Source organism: Centruroides sculpturatus, unplaced genomic scaffold (assembly GCF_000671375.1).
Source record: "Centruroides sculpturatus isolate CEXI.00-Female unplaced genomic scaffold, Cexi_2.0 scaffold6, whole genome shotgun sequence".
Classification (NCBI taxonomy): domain Eukaryota; kingdom Metazoa; phylum Arthropoda; class Arachnida; order Scorpiones; family Buthidae; genus Centruroides; species Centruroides sculpturatus.
This window is the reverse complement of record NW_019384869.1, coordinates 1,236,837-1,259,462: the sequence shown is the minus strand read 5'-3', so window position 1 is coordinate 1,259,462 and position 22,626 is coordinate 1,236,837. Positions and strand designations below refer to the sequence as shown.

At 35.5% G+C, this 22,626-nt stretch overlaps 1 protein-coding gene across 2 annotated transcripts in view; it reads left to right on the top strand.

Moving 5' to 3' along the window:
• LOC111630821 (S phase cyclin A-associated protein in the endoplasmic reticulum-like) overlaps nt 1–22,170 on the top strand; it is a 157,472-nt gene extending 135,302 nt beyond the window's left edge. For both annotated transcript variants that reach the window (XM_023374979.1, XM_023374980.1), the window contains 8 exons: nt 1,353–1,476; nt 1,568–1,803; nt 10,467–10,613; nt 14,594–14,831; nt 14,897–15,046; nt 16,025–16,216; nt 18,708–18,759; nt 18,845–22,170. In XM_023374979.1, the coding sequence (XP_023230747.1) occupies nt 1,353–1,476; nt 1,568–1,803; nt 10,467–10,613; nt 14,594–14,831; nt 14,897–15,046; nt 16,025–16,216; nt 18,708–18,759; nt 18,845–18,942 (1,237 nt within the window). In that variant the 3' untranslated portion in view covers nt 18,943–22,170. The remainder of the gene's footprint in view (nt 1–1,352; nt 1,477–1,567; nt 1,804–10,466; nt 10,614–14,593; nt 14,832–14,896; nt 15,047–16,024; nt 16,217–18,707; nt 18,760–18,844) is intronic.
• Nucleotides 22,171–22,626: the final 456 nt, after the last annotated feature.

Sequence of the window (22,626 nt, the reverse complement as noted above, 5' to 3'; positions counted from 1 at the left end):
TAGTAAAATGATTTATGCAATACCTTTTGCCATTTAATAAAATAATAGATAAAATAAAAAAATTGTCAGTTGTCTGTAGGTACAAAAGTTGCCTATACCTAGGACCCTAAGGACATAGAGAACAGACACACATAGAAATGAAACAAAGCAAATATTAATAAAAATGTTTATTAATAACTTTTGGTCACATTTTGAGTAACAGTCTTCATATGCAGTGCAATTTTCATGAAACCATAACTTACAAACTTTACATTGTATCCAGTCTTCCAATAGTTTAGTCTGAAAGTAATTTTCGTTACAACCAACACAGTTATCTCCTTCACATTTATCATCATTGCCGGAGTCACTCTCTAGAATCATCTGAAAACAATATTTATACATGATGACCGAAGTAAATATGAAAGATGTGTACCTAAGGACAGTCCATAGGTACAAATTCTGACATAATGTTGAAAAGGTTATGAGTCATTAAAAAAACGTATCTTTCTATAAAAATCTTTCAAATATCGTAAGTATAAAGGAATATTTCATTAAAACATCAAATATTGATTACTCACCTTGCAAAAAATCAAATGAAACAGATGATTAAATCAGATTTAAAAAAATACTTTTGGAGAAAAAAATATAACGAGTGTTGCACTCTCGACAAACAAATTAAAATGGATGACTTTTTTTAAGTTCATGTTAGTTATCAAATTCATCAAATGATGTCACTACAGTAACTGTTTTACTACAACATATTAAAATAATATTGAGGTGTCCATAGGTATGTGATGTCCGTAGGTACAAGACTCTCCCCTAGCTATTAAAACAAGAGAATTGTCATTCCTGTTTAAAGAAGGGTGACATAAGAGAGAGAGAGAAGGCAGGGAGAGGATTGTAAAATTAAAGTTTGTAGATTGACTTCCATGCCAAGAGAAGGAATCTATGTCACAAAAGTTTACAGTGGTATTTGTAAACTTCTAGATATCTAAGTCATTCTTTGTGGAAGGTGCAATGTAGGTATGCCCAGTCACTTTGTTTATTAAGTGTACCTAGTTTGAGTAGTTGATGTTTAAAAAGCTTTTTGTGATATTCTAATTTTAAAATACTGTAAAGGACAAAGAAATCTATACATTGTAAGATTGTTTTATAATTTACTATTAAAATAAAACAGTGTACATTTTTTCAGAACAATATTAACTTTTCAGGAATTCAGATTTAAAATATTTGTATGATTACAAGGAAGAATTGTAATCATATATTTTAGAAAAATTTAGTAGACATAATTTGAATGAAATTATTTGTAGAGATATTTAATAATTGTTTCATTATAAAAAAATATTCATTTTGTAATCTAAACTTTATTTCAGAACTATAGCAAGAGCTGCAACAGTGTTTGGATTAATATGCTCAGATTGTCCAGAGAATTGTTACAGTGTTCTTTTTTCTAATAAAATTGGAATTTTACTTGATTATCTTATTCATTGCTTAAATGTAAGGAAATTTTTATTTAATTATAGTTAAGACAATATTTATTTCTGTATGATTGGATGATGATTTAAAATCTTCAATTTTATTTTTTCAGTTATTAATTCCAGATAATTACACTCAGCTATTAAATAGCAATCCAAATTCCATAAACAGAGCTTTGCCAACAGATATCCTTTCCAGTAATCTCATGCAGTTGTTAGCTGTAATTATCATCACTTGGTTTTCGTGTAAACAGATGAGTTTTGCGGGAATACAGAACTTGTTCATAGATCAAAATAAAATAGTAAGCCAAAATGAAGAATTTCAGCAAAGAGTGCATGATGTGATTAGGTAAATTTTTTAAAATATCTATTGTTGTTGTAATGGTATTGATGAATTGTTCTTGTTCCAGTTCCTAATTATATGTCAGATCAAATTAAGTCATAGCTACAGAAAAAGCTATTGGTACTTTTTGTGTTGTTCATGTGTGTATCTGTGTTTAAGAATTTCCTGGCTTTTGTGCATGTGTTTAGTATGCAGTATTCTATATTGTGATATATGTTTGTGAACCCCTAATGTTTCTAGATTTTTCTGTAGTGTATGTGGTGTGACATCTGTGCAAGAAAGAACTACAGGTACAGTAAGAACTTTATCCATTCTCCTCAGATGCTTTATTTTGGGGACAATATTTGAGTATTTACTAATTTTTTCAGTGTATGTATTTTGTATGTAAGTCTACAAATATTTAGCATTCCAACAGGCAAAACACATAGAACATGCATAAATAAAACAAAGACTAACAACAGAATACAACAGCAGATTAAAAACTCAATACAAACAACACAGCTGAATGTAAAATGTGTTTAAAGCTATCAATATCTATGTTGTCCCAGTACAGACATATTCATTTGGAATTACACATTGGACATGCAGAACTAGAATAGTTCCAAAGGAAAACTTGAACAATAGCAACAAAGCAGAAGAAACATCACCCAAAATCATTCATAGAAAAGCTGACTCTTTCTCATAAAGAGAATGGATGAGTCATCATAGATATAATAAACCTTCAGTACAAAACAAATACAGATGCTGAAAGTTTTTCTACAGAAAACAAGAAACATGACAATTACACAAACATTAACTTTTGCAGACAAAAACAGTACACTTTTAAACTTGCGTGACACTGACTCAGATTTGACTGAATACACAAAAGACACAGTCTTAGGTTCAGAGGGCACCCTAATAATCTCAGTCTGGATCATGTTGACAGAACTGCATCAAAGTGATGGCTGATTTAAGGATGTCTCTTTAGAGAGACAAAAGAGTTTATGATTGCCATATAAAACCAGGTCATATATACAAGAAACAATAGGAAGCACAACTTTGCTATAAAGAAATTTTCATGCAAGAACATCCAGGCAATTGATTAAATTTGACTTTATAACCCAAAAGAGCTGATAAGCATTTCCAATAATATCTGAAATGCATATCCTCTTCTTAGCTAATAAAGTTTATTTTAGTCAATTGCCTATATGTGTAAAGTACTATATTATTTTTCCGACTTTCCAACGATTATCGACACTACTGTGTGCCGGAAATAGCCGTTCCCTAACGGGTACTTTACGCGGATTCGCGTTAGTGTGCCAGGCCTGGACTTTAAGCGTGCACCGAATTAAATAATGACAAAGTTTGTCAATAACAAAATCAAATATTTAATTAAACTTCTAGTAATAAACTATATACAGTATTTAGTAAAAATCAAACAATAATTTATTCAATGAAATTCAACAAGAATCAATCCGACAAACTCAAATCAATCTATTTCTAACTTAATTCTATTCCCCTTTGGAATTCGACAAAATCAAAGAATTAACTTATAAACAATAATTCTTATAAATTAAAGATCCTAATCGTCACCTCAATATACTAGGAACCTATTTCCTCAAACTCTCAAGACTTTCTATAATCGTCGATCCACAAATCGAATAACTTCAAAATCCTATCGGACACCTCTCTCGTTCACTGCTACGAAGCTCACCAAAGCTCGTTGCTATCAGGAATTCACCTCGTTCGTTTTCACTTGAGTTAGAGGCTTTATAGTGTGAGGTGACGTCACAATTCTGAATGAGCTCACTCTCCTCATTTACATACTTATCTGTAACATTAAATTTTTCTTGTTTATCTGGCAGATTATTTTCCGACAATACTTCGCTAACCTTTTACATTATTCTTTTTAACAATTATCGGGATGCTTTATTCTTTTAAGGTTTAGCGATTCCTAACTGGGTTGTGGGGTCTTCCCCCCCCTTTTTCTCGGTGCGGACTTACTTTTTTCCGCTTGGGAAGCGCAAGTGTGCGCGAGTTTTTCTACGGCGCTTTTCTTTCGTCGGTGAGTTGGTTTTTCTTCTATTTTTAAGTTACTAAGGTGAATGGTGAGGAAACCTTCGTCTTAAATAAACATAAGCCCCAAACAAAATATAATGAAAGCAAAATAAAAGTAAAATAAAAATAAAGCTCAGACTTGGTTCCTTACATATGTTCCTGTATGAAAAGTTCAAATTTGTGCTTGATTTAAAGAGCTTTAAACAGAACAGTATTAAAGTACAAGAAGCATATTTTGAAAGACACACCACTTATATATGGCACAGGAAGTGTTACGTAATACATGAAACCATACAACACATCACAAAGAGTTACCAGCTTTTAACACAAACTGCAATTCACCTGTTTTATCAGTGTTTGTACTTTTTTTATACTATATTTCATATTCTTTTTCTGTTCTTTCTTGATATTCAATATATCATTTTATCAATTTCTGACACTACTTCTGTTGCTTGTTAATAAAACATTACTTAAAATCCATAATAAATAAATTAATTGCTTTTGCCCTTTAATTACAATTTGTAAATTTCTAAATGTTCCATGTTTATACAGTTTTTCATTCTCAAGAATGAAAAACTGTAACCTTAAAAATGTTTTTCTGTGTTAGAATATTTTGATTTTTATTTCCTGTAAATCATTTTTATGTTTGATTTACAATTTTCATAGACATAGCCTATTTAAAATTAAGATTAAATGTAACAATTATAACAGCAAAATAACTGTGTATAACAGACTAAAAATCTGTATATCCAGCACTTTATTTAAGAAAGAAATGTTTTAGCCATAACAGTAGATGTATTCAGATTATAAACATATAAGTTTAGAAGAATAATGTTGTTCTTGAAATGTTGTGATGGAAATAAAAATAAAAATTTTAATTTTGTCTGGCATGTTTCCATTTCCAGACCTTTCATATTAATTTCACTAAGTAAATACATGCACTATCTTATTTGGTATACAAAATTTGAGCGATACCAACTTGACAGCAAAAATTATTTCAAAACTACCAGGACTATTTTTTAAATAAGGTCCGTTTTTTAATAAGAAGAAAAATACTGTAAATATCATTAAAATATATTTTTCCCCATATTCTACATACTTTTATCTACTTTTCTACATAATTTCCATTTTTGTTCATACCGCTCAAAAATATTTTTAATTCTGACTTCAAAGAAATCTGCCGCCTGCTGCTGGAAGACATTAGGCCACACCACTCGTCTCGTATGGCATGGCAGAGTTTTCTCAAGGTTACAATAAGCATCAGAATTGATTGTTGTGCCTCTTGGCATAAAATCCACTAACAAAGACCCTTTGCTGTCCCAAAAGACAGTTACCACTATCTTTCGTGCTGAAATCGAATAACAGATTGTATCTTACAGTCGGCGGGCGACTCAGTTTTCTTAAACATTATAAACTTCTACAGTTCAGCACACAGACAGACAATACGGCTGCAAATGGCATCAAAACACGCACAAAGCATGCTAAAAGCAGATGCTCGTGCACACTGCCGCAATCACGTGCCATTCTCACTCTCATTCACAAACGGACCTTATTTAAAAAATAGCCCTTGTAATATACAGAATATCTTTAATTTGACATTGTTAATAGAGATATTCTGGATTAAAGAATTTTTTGAACTTATCCATTCAGACAGTATTATGTTTGTATCTTTTTATTCAATCACATTTATAAAACAAAGTTTATTAATTTATCAAATTATTTTGCCCAATTATAATAATTAATACAAAATACAATATTGTGTTAAAAATTTATAAACCAATATTTTATATTATCATCACAAATTCTGCACTCTAAGTGGACCAGATATAAAATGGAAAAAGTAATGAACATTTATGTTTTTTGATGCAAATTTTCTACCTTTATTAAACATAAATATCTGTTTTGGAATATTTAAAAATCACTGGTATGTACAAATTTTTAGATTTTTTGAAATTTAAGTTTCATATATTCAAACAAAAAAGGTACAATTAACAAACTTTTTGTTTTTTATACAGGACTAGCAGACTCCGCTACGCGTTGTTGTGGCTCAAAATGTATCTATTATAAATTTATAACACTTCCCCCGTGGGGTGGGGGAAATTTTTCGAAAAATTTCTTCTTAGCGTACATTCTCTCGACGTACCCTATTAAAACGCCATCAAAAACGCAAAAAACCGCATCTAAAATAGTATAAATAGAAGCGGAGTTCTTTACCATAAGCCTTAATCCTAACCATCTCCCTTCAGTGGGGGGAATTTCGACACGTATATTATATAAAAACAGCGCATATTCGAATGCGGCGTTGTGTGAACATTTCAAAGGAATCAGTAGGAACGAACAAACATTACATTTTTATTTATATAGATAGATAGAAGATGATGTGCTTTAGTTCATTTTCACAGAAAAGCGTAATGTCTCGCAGAAAAGCAAACTTAGGGCGTCGTACTCGTAGCGCCATCCGTTGGACATAAAAGCCTTAACCTAGATTATATGTTTTAATTTATACGAATGTTTAACGGAATAATATACAGCCTACGTCCACCCGAAAGTTCCATTCTAAGTATTGGTGTAAGAATTTTTGAAATCGGGTGAGTAGTTTCGGAGATTACCCGCTACATCCAAACTTACTTACAAACATTACCTCTTTATAATATTAGTATAGATTTCTTCCAATATAATTAAATTTAATAAGAGATAGTGCCTAATGCCTACCCATATACCAAATTAAGTAGTATTTAATAGTAATAATATAGCTTGATTTAATCTGGCAATTATTTGGTTTTAGTGTAACTATCAGGCTTTGAGATGTTTATATGTATTAGTTACTATTTTGATTATTAATGAAACATTAATTTCACACACATCTTACATAAAATATTTTGTGTGTAATTTTTGTTACCGAATTTGACTGTTGATGAGTTGATCATATCCATCTTATTGATATAAAGTCAAAGTTTGATACAGTGATCATGGATATAACTTGAAAGTGGTTCTAGGAAAATGGAGTTTGTTATGGAATGGCCAACTAATTCACCAGACTTAAATCCTGGAGAACTTCTGGGCTCCTTTGTTCAGGACTGTATATACCAGTGGTAAACAGTATGGTAATGCTGAAGAACTGAAGAGGGCAATTACTTCTTTGTGGGAGGGAATTGACATCTTATTATTACAGAAACTCTTGGAAAGGATGTGTGAGCCCGAAGGTTTTGAGGGCATAAATTTTTGTTTAAGGGGTTAATCGTTATTCTAGTGTGTACGTTGGTGTGTTACATTTCTCTACCACAGGCCTGACTTTGTTTTCTTTGTGTGTTTTCGCAAATACGAATATTCTCAGCATCTCTAAAACATCATTATCTCTCACTACACATATTTGGGGATATTACATCACTTGTATTGCTGTTCAAAAAATTTTTAAAAATTTTTGAATTCTTATTCTATTTCAAATTCATATTGGTATTCCATCTACAGGCTTCGTATATTTTCATAAGTTGTTTGAAAGCTCAGAATTTGAAAACCACTGTATTCAATATTTACCTGACGATGCTAGCTTTATGCTGTCGAAAGTGCTTGTGAACTCATTTATACTTCAAATTCACCATTGGTAACGCCACAACATGTAAGTGCAATTACGTTATACAGTAAAGCGTAGGCGTGAAGTGTACATTACTTTTATTAAGAAAATATATTACAATCACAAAATGCCAGCTAGCACTCATCAACTTTTTAGAATCATTACAGCAAAGGGTTAAAAGATTCACCTCCTCTCCCTTGGCACGACTTTTACGTATGCATGGCTCTTAAGGAAAATACACTTATTAAAATAACTACAAAAGCAATTTGCAACAGTAAGGCATCCCTGTAAACTTTGTAAAAGATCTTTATCATTTTAAATGAATTTAATATAAAGTTCCCAATAAATTATATACTGTAGGGATGTCTTGGTGTTGCAAATTACACTAATTTTGAAAGTAAAAGAGGCTCTGTTACAATTACTTTTACCTAAGGTCATTTCCAAAATGATATGACCACTATGTTTTTTTGAACATAGTTTTCTAAAAACAACACAAGTAACTGTAAATGTAATTTTCAAAGAAACATTACAAATTGTTTATATTCTGCGTGTAATAATTTTTTCTGTAAGGAGTAAAAGAAAAACAATAACTATTTCATTGCAAAATGATATGGCCATCCCTATTTTAATATCCAACAAATAAACCATTTTTCAAAACAACCTTAAATACACAACAATGCATATGTGAGAATATGGGCAAGAGGATAGAGCCCTCTAATCGTTGAGTTGGTAAAATTCGCCCACTTTGTCTTTGGGATGGCTTTTTTCAAGTGGCGAGGGGGTTGAGAAAGTCGACGGGTGTCCGTGCGAGCAAACAGGTTCACAGGTTAAACAAACAAAGAAGGAGTTTATTATATAACTAAAGCTAATTTACAGGAGCATACATAAATAATTAAATGCGGATAACATATAAATCTATCGGTAACGGCGATCTAACTAGTAACCTTGTTGCGTGTCTAACCTCTAGGGTGAGAGAGAGAGTTTACAAAGGTTTCTGCCCTGAAATATACCTCAACATGCTGTCAGATGACTGTATGTGACGATCATTCTGGACTATGGAAGTTGGAACAGTCTTATGTCTTCTACCTGCTTCTCCTCGGACAGGACCAGGATGGGAGACAATTGTACTCAGACCTTCCTGGGACGACCGCCCTGAACTTTTCATGACGATCGTCACTGGCACTGAGCCAACTGGTCGTTCAACGTTACAATGACTAATTAGCAGACACGCGATGACTTGCCTTTCTTCCTTCCTATCTTGTCGATGTGTAAGAGTCGACATCCGATCTATTTCCATGGGAACTTGCGATAATTTTTTCTTCTCATCCTCCAATGTCTACACTTCCTTCGAAAAAAGTCATTGAAGGAGTACATAAATGAAAAAATGGAAGATAATGGTTATGTAACCCATGATCCAACTAAAGTAATTAAAGAAATACAAAACTTAAATTTAATGAACGATGAAATAGGAACTGTGTTGGATTTTGTAAATCTGTACCCCTCTATAAATCTAACCTCGTGCTTCAATGAATTAATTGAATTCATGGTACAACAAAATCCAGAAGTGGAGAAATTCATGGAAAACCTACAAGATTTGGCAAAACTAATTTGTTTTCATTCCTTTTTTAAATTCAGTGGAATAATATACAAGCAAAAGAAAAGAGTCCCCATGGGAAGTCCTATGTCAGGACTCCTATGTGAACTAGTAATAAGGAAATTGGAAAAGAACATCCTCAAAGATTTCTCTGATAGCATTGTAATAATATACAAATGCTATGTTGATGATGCATTAATAATTTGGAAAGACCACCAACGCATTAATGATTTTTTAACTGCAATCAATTGCAATGAACATGGTTTGAAACTAAAGTTGGAACAAAAAAGCCGAAAAAAACTCCATTTTTTGGATATTAACATGGAATTTAAACTAGGGAATATACAAACAGCCGTATATTTGAAACCCACACACGCTCCTTTATACATACCTGCATGGTCGAAAGACCCGTATAAATATAAATTATCTGCGTTTAAGGCACTGATCAAAAGGGCCTTCTTGTACTGCACCAATGTGCAAGACAGGAACAAAGATATTGATTGAATTCAAAAGGTAGCAAGGAGTTTAGGATACAAAACGTCCACAATCAGAGGCCTTATACAGCTGCAGTGCATAACAGCAATACTGCATTTAACAAGTTCACATACAATGAACAAACAAGGAAAGTAGTGAATGAGTTGGGAAACACAAAAATGTAAAGATAATTTACAAACGAGCACCCAATATATATAGATTATTAAGGAACGATAAGGACAAAATTAGAATGGAAGAGCAAGCGAGGATGTACAGCATACCTTATGAGAACCAACAATTTGGAATTGATAAAAAGTATATAGGGGTGACCAGAAGAAACCTTACGGTACGTGTAAAGGAGCACAAATATAGTGTTAATAAAGGACTTAATAGCACGATATTGGCAAGTATGGCACAGTCAGACGGAGCAGTAGTCAAATGGGATGAAGCGAAGATCGTTAAAACGGGGCATTCACCGCCCATCGCGATGGAAATGGAAAAAATGAGATTTACAAAAGTAAAATGAGGGACCGATGCCTAAATGCAAAAGATGCAAATGCATTACCAACGGCTTGGAAATACAAAATCGAAAAAGTATGGGTTTTAATAATCCATAAAAATATGATCTGTGGATTATACATAGAAATTAGTTTTTTAGATGCATTTAAATTTGGTATAATTTTTGTTTTTGTTAAGTTGCAACGCATTTTGATGTTATTTAGTTAGCTATTTATTTACTCATGTATATACGAAAGTTGTTAAAACATTCAAATTCAAAATGAAATAAATTCGAACGATGATTGTAAAGCCTGAAGATGGCCTATCCAAATAGGCTGAAAACGTTCGGAATAAAGAAAAAACTCGGCAAATAGAAATCAGATGTGTGTCTTAGTATAGAATTGTATTTTATTGATATTGCTAGTATTTTTATATGGATGATGATGATTATTATTATATCGATTTGAAGAATTGTTTTTACTTTTGTTTCATCAGTTATGCGGTTAGCATCGGAATCGTCGACAAATTATCACAGTACTTCAACAACGTTCACGGACCCATTGATTCCGAACCTCTGGTAGCAGACTTTTTACTACAATGTATGACGTTTCTTTCTGCCTTGGCTAAGATATACACTAACAGGTTAGTAGATTAGAAAATAAGTTAAATTTGATTTTGTGCAAATACAATTATTATTATTGTTATATAATATTACAGAATAAAAACTAAGATTAACATTTTATTCAAATTCAAATTTGTTATTGCTCACCAGAGTTCAATTTTTCTTTATAAAAATTTTTTTCAACTCAGCTTGGTTTTGGTTTAAACCGTTGTAATTTATTCTAACTTTTTTTTATATTGTTAGAAAAAAATGGAAGAATGTAGAACTGTTTAAACTAATACTAACTCTGATGATGGATAAAAAGTCTGAAAGTGCTTAGCTGAAAAAAGGTTTTATAAATAAAAATTGAACTCTGATAAGCGGTAATGAATTTGAATTTAATATTTTACATTTTCTTATATAATTTGTTTTAATCTGCAGATAAAAACCTTTTATTTCCTCTTGTATTTACAATGCCTTTTTTTTTCTTGAAAAAGGACTATGGTTAATGCCTTAACATTAGCGTGTGATACAGCCACATTAAGATATTCTAACATCTTGATAATAGATCAAAATAGTTAATCCTGAAAAACATGTTCAAATGACAAATTCAAAGAATATTCTGACTTATCTTAATTATAAATTTCGCCCTTTCTCGAACTTTTTACGAATAATATCTGTAACAAAGTATAAATTTTATGTTATTTACTATATATGCACGTAAATTTAAAACACTAATCGCGCTATTAAAATGATCTGTCGTGTACGATTTGGTTCGGAGGTGCGTAAACATCAAGTATGAAGTTAAATGTTCAAAAAACATAATCGGCTGTATTTTCACTTTATACTCGTCACTCCATATTACGACAACTAAAAAAAAATAATCTACTTCGTCACGATTCGTTCTGACCACCACAAAATATAATCTATACTTCGGTGGGTCGACGTCATTCGGCTGACCAATCGGCGCTTTGTGCCATCTGGATATTTAGCCGCACGTGTTTGAACGTATAACTGACACGAGGGCAGCGCTGTCTCGGTGAAAAACAATTCTCTTCTGGTTGATGACATTCTGTCATTTATTTACTTGATCTGATCGATGACAGTGGACATGTTTTAAAAGTTTATGATAAATTATTCCATTTTTCTCACCAGACACAAATCAATATGTTTTTGGAAAGCAAAATTATTTTTTAAGTTGGGACTATGTGTACAAAATTGGAACAATGAAGTTTGGAGTACAACCATGTCTTTTTTTTATAGTTTCGACTTAGAAATTAGTTTTAATAGTATATGTTCCAGTAAATATTAAAAAATAATATCGTTAATTTTAAATATTTACTGGATTTAAGTTGTATTCTATTTAAATTAAATAGTTCTAGACGGGCGAATCCTAATTAAAATATTTTGTCACGCTGAAAGTTATAATAAGAATAATAGGCCTATCTCTAGTACTAAACGATGGACAGAAATGTTATTTGGTGTAAATAAAAAAGTATGGATTGTTATAAAGCCCATTATATCTACGTATGACATATATTATAATAAAAAAGTATTAAAAATTTATGATGGTAATTCAATTTTTGTTGGCCCTCGACACTTAAGCTCTATTAGTCCCTACGTAGATCCACCCTGTACACGATACGCGTACACTGACTGGGTACCGCGAGGTTTTGATACAATCTGGCCTGGTTAAATGCATCGAATGACGTCGTGCGCGCGCACTCGTTTGCCTCGACAAACCTCCACATGATGGAGTGATCGAGTTCTCGCAAGCAGCGCACTGACTTAAAACGGATAGCGCAAGCTGCCAACGTAAAACCTAACACAAATGATAAAAAGAGTTTACATATTAGAATAAATTATTATTGGCATATTTGTTCTCATATAAAAAGTACATTGACAGTCAAAACTTCTATTAAGCGTGAGGCACGTGCTAAGCAAGCCCAGAGAATTTTCCACCCTGGTTCTAGAACACATTTCAAATACTGGAATTTTGTATTTGCTCTGAAGTTTGTATCCATTCTAATTTTTGTTTTTTTTTTTTCTGCTGATGCCCAAAGAAGGCTGAATATATAATGTCCGAAAATGTTTGTAATATTTGCTGCTAAAATGTAATTTCTCTGTTTGAACTGTAAGAACAGCGCTATTGTCCTCATTTGTACCTTTTTTTAACAACAGTTTTAAAATACTTGTTGTATAATTACAAATAACAACTCAATGCTTTAAAAATGAATTCTTGTTTTTGATAATTTCATAGTGTGATGCATTTTATTACTTGTTGCAGGTTTTTTTTTCATTTTAATGTGTGTGGAATTTAAATATGTTTTGTGACCATTGTGAGTCAATGAAGCATTTCAAAAATGCATATTTGTGATATATTTAATTTACAGTGAGCTTGTTTTTGCAATTTCTGCGTGCAGTTTCCTTCGTTGATACTTTTTGGACACATTGTATTGGGAATTCTTTCATTCAAATTTTCCTTTTAAACTTCTTAAAGCACATTTGACACGCTCGAGGTTTAATAGTACCTCCCCTTATAATTCTCAAATGCTTTTTGCTGTTTGTATGGCAGTAGTACCTTTCCAAAGTTTATATGTGGCATATTCTCTCTCTTTCTCTCTCTCTCTCTCCAACCAATGGTTGGTGGACAAACATGCGTGTGTGCAGTCTTATAGCTTCCCTCTTTGCTTAGCTAGCTGTTTTATCTGTTGGTAAGGTCTTTTCCGTAAAAACTCACCCCTTTTGCCCTCAGTCTTTCCTTCCAATAAAACATTCATCCATTCCGAGTGTCAAATTAGGTAGCCAATCATGTAATTTCTCCTTTTCTCTATCGTTTTCAAAATCTGCCTCTTCCAAAACATCCTTGTTCCTCTTTCTCTCCGTCCACGCACTCGCATCATTCTTCAAACTCCTCCAGTTTTCTTTTCTCCGCTGTCTGGAGTGTTCGTGTACTCCATCATTAAGAGTTTCAACTGGAGTGTACTCCAGATGAAACTCTTAATGAATCGCTTCCTGACATCTGTCGTTTTCTATAGAATGCCTGTTTTACTTGGGCTATTCTCGCTGTAACATCTCTTTTACTCCTTCCGTCTGAGGTAATTATGCTTCCTGGGTACACGAGCTCATTGACTTCTATTTTTTCACCGTCCAAATAGACGTTCATTCCTTCTTGTTCCTTTTTTTAGCATCTCGTTATCTTCGTTTATTTCCTATTTATTCTCATCCCACATCATTGTTCGTTTAATTTTCAAGAGCAATTTGTTGATCCCGCTATCATTGCGATGTTGTCGGCAAATCTTTTTGTGCCGTACAACTTACCGTTCACTTTTATACCTTTTGTATCAGTAGCGTAGAATTCTTTCGTTGCCTCTTCTACGTAGACATTGAACAATAGTGGTGATAGTCCACAACCTTGTCTTACTCCTTTCATTATATTGGTTTCTTCTTCTTCTCTTTCTATAACCACAGTTTGATTCTCGTATAGCTGGTATAGTATTCGCATATCCCCGTAGTCTACATTCGGGTTCTTCGGTGATCCGAACATTATCTTCCAGTCCACGTTGTCAAAGTTCTTCTCTACGTCTATAAACGCTACGAGTGCCTGCCTTTTTACCTGAATAAGCTGCTCGATGAGCATCCTTAGGCTTAGTGTAGCTTCTCGTGTACCTTTGTTTCGTCCGAAACCAAATTGGTTTTCTTCTACTTTTCTTTCTATCCTTCGATAGATTATTCCGCACAGAATTTTCTGTGCGCGCGAGACTAAACTTAATGTCCTCACATTTCTGTGGCATATTATCTATCAATATTTATTTTATTTTTGATTTTATCCAAATGAAATGTATAAAGGGAAACTCAAAATAAACATTTGATGACATAACTTTAATCGAATATCACTTCAAATTTCTGTAGCGACATCCTCATCTAGAAAAATGCAAAAATTTTTGGGTCAACACAATATTCGGACAGTTGTTATCTCGTATCTTGACGTAATTTATTATTTCTTTATGACTATTTGCAGATACGATAACATATTCGAGATTAAAAAGACCGAAGACACGACTCAATTAGTGGCGACGTTCAGAGTGACGGAACTGGTCGGAACGGTGTCGTTACTCTACGGTATGCTCTTGCACAGCGAAGCTCCTTCCAGAGGCAGCGCTCCTCCTCCCGAACTTCCTCAACATACTGTAAAAATCACCATAGCTTCGTTATGCATGCTGAACCACTTAGCTCTTATGGATTTGCAAATGGTTCAGGTAAATTTATTTCAAATTTTTATATTGTATATTATTATTCAGAAACTTATTAAAAACATTTTCAGTGTGTTCTGGGAAATGAAGGATTATCTCTTCAACTTCGTCACATTGCTAGTTATCTGTTATGGTATTGTTCTCATTGGACAATTCAGGAATTACTACACGAAGTAATATTACTTGTTGGTTATTTCACCGTTCTTAATTTTGATAATCAGGTAATCGAAACACCTTTTGATACTTAATTTATTTGTGTTTGATGCAGTGATGAAAATAAATATTTAACTGGGTTGTATTTGGGCGTAATCGGGTCAAATTACATTATTTACATAATTAGCTTAATTATAGCCAAAATATCATTCGGCTTATAAATGTTTGATTAATAGATCCAGCCGGTTACTTTAATACAGTGTTTCTCAATCTTTTTATTCTGGTGGCACATTTTCCAAAGAAGGAAAAACAATAACAATTTCAGCTAGCTTTGTCCTTTGTCTAATAGTAGCCAGAGGTTATCGGTGCAGAGAAAGTTATTATACGACGAATAAAATGCATTTTCTGTAATTTTGAGATGCAAACAAAAGCATGGGAAATGTAAAACGTTTGACAATTTACACGACGACGAAGCGGTGTCGTCTGGTTAACGCGGGCTTTCGATACGCCATTAATAAAACGGTCGTAAAAAGTTCTAATTGGTATAAATTCGAGCTTTTTGTTATTCCGAGGGGAAATGCCGTCGTGTAAATAAGCACTGCGTACGCAATCGGTATTTTTATATTCGGCATTCCCGATAATTTGTACCGAAACGAAGGACCGAGTTTGTCTTTCTAATTTTTTTCAAAAATTAAACAAAAACCGTAGGCGATATACGGATCGCTCCGTGTAATTTATAGGGAAAAAATACATTTTTTCCCTATTATTTCCCTAAAATACATTTTTTCCCTACATAATTTAGCGAGTAAATCGTCCGTTTTGTTATTTACGGTAAATGCCAAAGCTATTTGTTAGGCGCCGGGAGAGGCAACTAAAGTGTAATTTATTTCAGACGAGGGCCGTTCCCCCGAACACTGGGAATTGGCACCTAGCCAGGACGTGGAGTTTTCCGGGTTTTCTCCACGTCTGTAACGGCAGGCATTCCCCCTAGGCAGATGGCCCAACGTTTGCGTTGCCATAATTTAACAAAGGAACAAACATTTCAGATGGTGATTCAATCGGGACAGCGACCCACCGTCTTGCAGCAGCTGTGCTCTCTGCCCTTCCAGTACTTCAGCGATCCCGAACTGACCGACGTTCTCTTCCCTTCGCTGATAGCCTGCTGCCACAACAACCCCCACAACAAGGCCATTCTCGAGCAGGAAATGAGTCCGGAGTTGCTGTCCGATTACGTAGAGGTGGGTCTTTAAATGTAAAACTAATTTAGACCAACGTCCGTAGGATTTCGGCCAAGCCGGGCAATTTCCTATCTCGAGTGGATCCGGATTTTTATAAGGACGGGAGGAAAAACCTTAACCGCGCTTATCGAATTTAAACGTTTTTTCTTATGGGAAATAATCAAAGACGACAAAAGGCCGAAAGTAAACGGAAGCTGGGAAAGATTTAATATAACGGGCAAAGTGTCTACCGCAAATGGAGCCTGGATATTCCACTTTTAAATTGGGTACTTTCGGAAATAATCGGCCGCGGAAGAGATTTCGTTATTTACTTTGCGCCGTCGTCGATAAATTTATAATTTTTCGTAGCCCTACCGTTTTCGTACGGGCCGCAATTTTTAATTTATTTAATTTAAAACGTACGCTCTCTGCCTCAAATTAGTAGTGGCTCGACCCCTACGTCGTACTTTTCCCGTTAGATAGGCAACTGGCACGACGCGGTGGCTAATTTCGGGGAAACAACGCCACTTCCGCAAGTTCGTATATCCGGTTTCGGCTTCGGTCTACCAAACTCCGCGGGCCCTTAGTCTCGCCAACTCCCAACGTGTCGAAGGGGTCGTGCGGCCCGACGTCAAATCGGTAGTCTCGAGTTATAACTCAGGCGAGTTGCTACTCACTTTTAGAACGTGAGAGATGTTTACACCAAAGTTAAAATGGCCGATGGCAATCGAAGCGGTAGAAAGAGCCGAAAGACGTTGTTTAAGAAGACCACGAGTAGATGCCAGTTCTTTTCGTGTCGAGTCGACACCGATTCATAATTGGTAAAATTATACAGCAAAAATAAGAATTATCTAATTCGTCGAAAAAGAGAATTAAAATGATGGTAAATTATACGTATAAATTATTAAGAGCATAGACACTATATTGAAATTATTTATTAATCACAAGTGTTAAGTTTTGTCTATTGAGATTATATATTAACAGAACGATTTGAGAAATAAAACTGTACGAAGAAAGGATTAAATTAAAACGCTTTTTCTATTACACGACGGATTTTTTAGTTCCAACACACGCAATCGAAAAATCCAATTGTCGCTGTCTTATTATTTTGTATGCTAGCTGTTACCCGCGAGGATTTTGCGAGCAAACCCCATTTATATTCGGTATTTCAACAACCGTAGTAATTGTTAAGTAACACCTACCGCCCACAATCAAACCAACTATTTTCTGCAACGTTTACAATCGAGCCAATACGCGATAACAAATTCGAATTTAAAACGGTTCGAACATTTTTAAAATCAAAATAGATAAAAATATTTATCAATTTAATACCCCTAAGTACTCGATGAAAATTAAACGTAGTTGAAAACGAAATAGTACGGTAGAAGCCGTTCTTCCTCTCCCCCCGCGGGGGAATTTCCAAAAATCCCTTCTTAGTGCGCGTTTCCGCGACGGTTTGCTCTGGGCAATGATGAATCAGTCATTCAGTCAGTCGGGACAAGTAATTTTATATATTTACGTATGTTACTAATATTTCTTTTTGTTCTTTTCGCTTATTTTTAAAATAAAACATCGAGGGTTTCCATTTTGTTTCGGCGTAGTATATATATATATATAACCCATTCAACGGGTATCCGTCTGTTTGTCCCGTAACCGTTTGATAACGGACACTAGAGGCGCCCCTGTCGTGTGTCATATTTCAAACATTCAAATTAACAATTTTAATTCTTATTTAAATTAACAATATGAATTATTATTATTCACTTGGCCAATAAATTGTTATTTGGTCAATATAACAATATAAATAAATCAGTATATTTATAATAGGAATTTGTTATTTCAGGGGCTTATATCTCGCGAAGGGTCGCAAGTAGGGGTATGGCTCCTTTGCCTTTATTGTTCGCACAGGGGGCTACAGTTTGGGGAGGGTCGACACCTCTTCACCTAATCTAACCATTGGGACTTTAACAGAGCTGTACAGCATATTGATAGGAACAAAAAAGTGAAAGGAACCGTGGTTCATGGAAATTTGTAAACAACGCCCACTAGGGGGCGTCCCGGGCTAGTAGTATTGCTAAGACAAAACTTTTAACTGTAACGCGTGTAAACTAATTCGCGTTGATTCGTTTACGTCGTGTTACACCCGAGTCGATTGGTCGAATCGTTATAGTCGCAAACCCACACGCATCGCGCTTAGCGACGTAGGTAACCGAGTGAGTACGACGTATTTCGAATTCCCCCGACGGGTCTAACTCGAGACTACCGATTTTACGAGTCGTAGTAACGCTAGCGAGTTCCACGACGTCAGTTCGCGTCTAAGACGAAAAACTCGAGATCGAAGGGGGGACGGGTCTACGATTATTTTGAAATTGCAGCGCGATTACGACGGAACGAAATTTGCAAAATACCAAATAACGCAAAGCCGGAGACCGGGAGAAGGCAAATTATAATTTTTTCCGGTCTCGGAGGATAAACGAGAGTCGGTACGACTTTTTTATATTTGTATTTCTAGGCCCACCTGCTGGACTTGCACGGAGCCCGTCTGTCGTCGTCGGAGAAGAAAGGTGAGGACTCTTACTTTACCCTTTCCGTTTCCGTGGGAAGGGCCCGGACCCGCGTGGCACTAATGTATTTTCTTCGTTCCGGCAGAGGGCGGCCAGGCCGAAGAAATTCTCCGGTGGAAACTCTCGTCCCGATTTCCCAAGAGTCACTGGACCGCCGCCAAGCGCTTCTTCTCCGCCCGGTGAGCGGCGGCGCCCTCTCGCTTTTACACGTTTGTATTTTAATAGGCAGCGGCCGCCGAGAGGACGAGCTCTATTCCTACTTCGGCACGTTAACGCGCTATTACCGTCGAACGGGCGTATTTATTATTAATACGAACGGAATGGGTCAAACTAGCCAGTCCCAAAGCGGAAATAATTGTTGTAAAGCATCCATCGATATTTTATTTATAACTTTGGTAAAATAAAATAAAGTCGAATTTTGCCCCTAACGCTTCTAGCGCCCGCCGCCGGGGATAAACTTTCTTCGCGCGAAATTGGCCGCTTTATTCGTAACAAATTAGTCTTTTCCGCCCGGGACCACCGCCATTATTTATCGATTAATTACTTACGGACGGCTTCGGAAATGACATTTGTCCGTTTTTCCACACTCGGCGTCGCGTTTCTGCTGGAAAAATTCCTTTCGCACCTCCCAGCGTATCTTAGCGTTTTTCGAAGAAGGCTATGACTCCACTACCGTAAAAACCCTCACCGTAAAAGCTTTTAATCACGTGATCCCGATATTTTACCACTGAGCAGGTCGTAAATCCAGCGTAAAAGCGAGTTGAGCAGTGTTCAACTTTCGACGCGAATACGGCCGTAAAGAGGTACGTACCTTCCACCAATCAAGTCATCGCGACACGGAGCTAAAATGGCGGAAAACGAGCTTTTGTGTACGTTCCCTCGTGGCTACTCTAGAACAGATGTAGAAAGATTTATCGAAAACATCCGAAAGTATTCGTGTATCTACGACAAGAGGTAACCCGATTATAATAACGGATACCAAAGGAAATCCTTCAATTTGGAGGAGTATATAATAAAAGTGCTGTATATTATCTTAATAATACGATAATAAAAGTTAGTATATGAAAGTAAAGATATTATTTTTACTACATTTGTAATTATAGTACAGAAAAAAACTCGTAGAATATAATCATTATCTTTATATCGATATATCACGTATATCGTCTTCCGTTTCTACCAAATCACGTGCGAAGAAGTATTTACTTTCGACACTTGGAGCAGCACCGTCGCAGTAAAAACTTCGCGCTAACTGGAACTCCACCGCAATCCGAGCGCAAACGCAAATAGGTCACGTGATTAAAAGCTTTTAGCAGCGTTGCCAAATTGGGCTACTTATTTTTCAGTTTGGCGTTAAAAAAAGCATTTGGCGCACTGGCTACTTTTTGGGCTACAAAAATTTGACTTGGCTACATTTTGGGCTGGTTACACAAATTATTTCACGGTCCTTTCGGAAAGAATGCTTCAAGATAGAAATCTTAAAGATTTTTTTCTTGAAGCCATTCTTTCCGAAAGGACCGAGAATAATTTGGGGAAATTTTCCTCATTAAGTTGCATTTTTAAATATTTTGGCAAATGGCGTAATTTTAAATTTACTTAATTAAATGTAAACTTTTTAAAAAGATAGCTGCAGTAAGTATTTAGTCATGCTTGACAGAAGACTTTCTAGTTTATAATAGCTTATTTTTTAAAGAAAACTTAATATAAATTCCAGATAAATGATATCCTAGAAAGAAATAAGAAAAGAAAATGCATCTATGAGCAAAATGAACACGAAGTAGTAAAATTTGAAATTATCACGTTGAAAAATCACTGGTAAGATCATCATCATCAGAATCTTTTTCACTAGAATGTTTTTGTATGGTTGAAGCAGATGAGGATTTCCAAGTTTAACATTTATCGCTGTAAAAACTCGATTTTGTAGTTTAGTTTTCATTAAATTTAATTGCAAAAAAAAACGTTCAACTGCTGCATTTGAATGAGGAAGCAATAAAAACGAATGTTTTCAAAGGAAAGGTATTAGGATTTCACGAATGGTACTAGGAAAATGGTGTTGGGTATCTTGGTACTGGGACAAGTAAAAAGGTACTAGATTAGTAGAAAAGTACTAGGTAGAACAACACCTGGTACAAAAGTAGCCAACTGCTCGAGCAGTTGGCTACTTTTGGGCTACTTTTTAAAAATTATTTGGCTACAAGGGCAAAAAAACATCTGGCAACGCTGGCTTTTACGGCGAGGGGTTTTTACGTTAGTGGAGTCTTAGCCGAAGTCTGAAAAATACGCGGCCGGCCGACAATTTTAGCGCAGGAAAGAGGATATTTTATTCGACACTCGGCGGGGATAACGTAAAGCCCGGCACTGACGTGCGGCAACGGTTGACGTTCCGTCGTCTTTCCGCGTCACACGCGGAAATTACCCGACAATCTAAACGCGCCGTCTGCCAGCCGTAAATATAAGCCAGCTACTACGATAGGTAGGTCACGCGCCAGTAGTCGGAAATGGCGTCTACCGGAATTGTTTCGTTACATCGATTAAACTTTCTAAGTTTGCCTTCCATCTTAGGGCGAAAGTTAGGAATATCCAATACTTTGGTCGCCGAATTACGATTACGCCATTCCCAGTACGTCTATTCGACGTTAATATTAAAATGGAATAAAGCTTTTTAGCTCGCCCCCCGCCACAGTTCGAACACTTTACGACGACGTCGCTAAACGTCCTTCCTATCGGTCTGATTTTTGCCGATCCGCTTTCCGCCCAGGCAAAAGCGACTTGGTCCGTTGCCGCGCGCGAGTACCGGGCTTAAAAGCGCCCGGAGACGTTCTTCCGATCGACTTCCGGCCGCATTCTATTCTGCCGATGGACGTCCGACGACGGAAAGGAGAGGATTTAAACGTATTGTGGAGAAAAGATAGATCGTCCGTCGTTTCTATAAACCGACGTACCCCTTAAATACTCTGTACTTGGTTTCGGTATTCGGTAATATTTTCATCTATTACGTTTACTTTCTATTTGTAGGCCCCGGCCAAACGTGGCGATCGTGTGGGAAATGTTTGTCCGGGAAGTTAATTAACGACCGTGGTTTGTTTACGCCCGGGCATTTTCCACCGTCCAAAAATCCAGTCGTTTGGTGACGAAACAAAACGACACGCTATAATTGGACTTTCGCATTTGCGATCTCGAAAATTACGCCATAAGTATCCATCGGCCGAAGCCTGGTATTTTATAAAATAGGAAAGTAATCGCGCGATACGTATTTATATTTTAACCTACTCGGAATTAATTAAAATTCTTATTTTATTATAACCGCGTTACGCATCTTATCATTTTTCTTCACGCAGAAAAGCCAAAATATTTGAATGGCGTAACCCGGCGCGCTACCGTCAAACGTCTTGGCCGGGGTGGAAAAAACATTAAAAGCCAACTGGCGGTCGTGTTAAAAAGAGGTAATAAACGGTCGATGTAGTAGTCGATTCGTGACCGCCGGGGAATAAACTTTAGCGAGGAAACCTTTAAATAATTTAAACATTTTACGCAAAGCGATTCGTTCTAAATAGGAGAGGGAACAATTATGATACGTGGATTATCCGAATACCGATCGACCGTAGGCCTAGTTTAATGTATTTGTAAGACAAATTTGTACAGTTTTGTGTTTAACATATTTTTTGTAAATGATCAGTTATCCGAACCACGACGACGGATGGCGTCGGGAGTTGCTAGATTTTTCATCTTCAAAACTGTATTAAATGAATTTTAGGTTTACGTCTTTGGCGTAAACCAAGTAATAAAACTTGTTAATCCTAACACAGATTGTTACATATAATTTTTATAGTTTCACCGAGGCGTTCTGTGAAAAAATGATTAGATCGACAC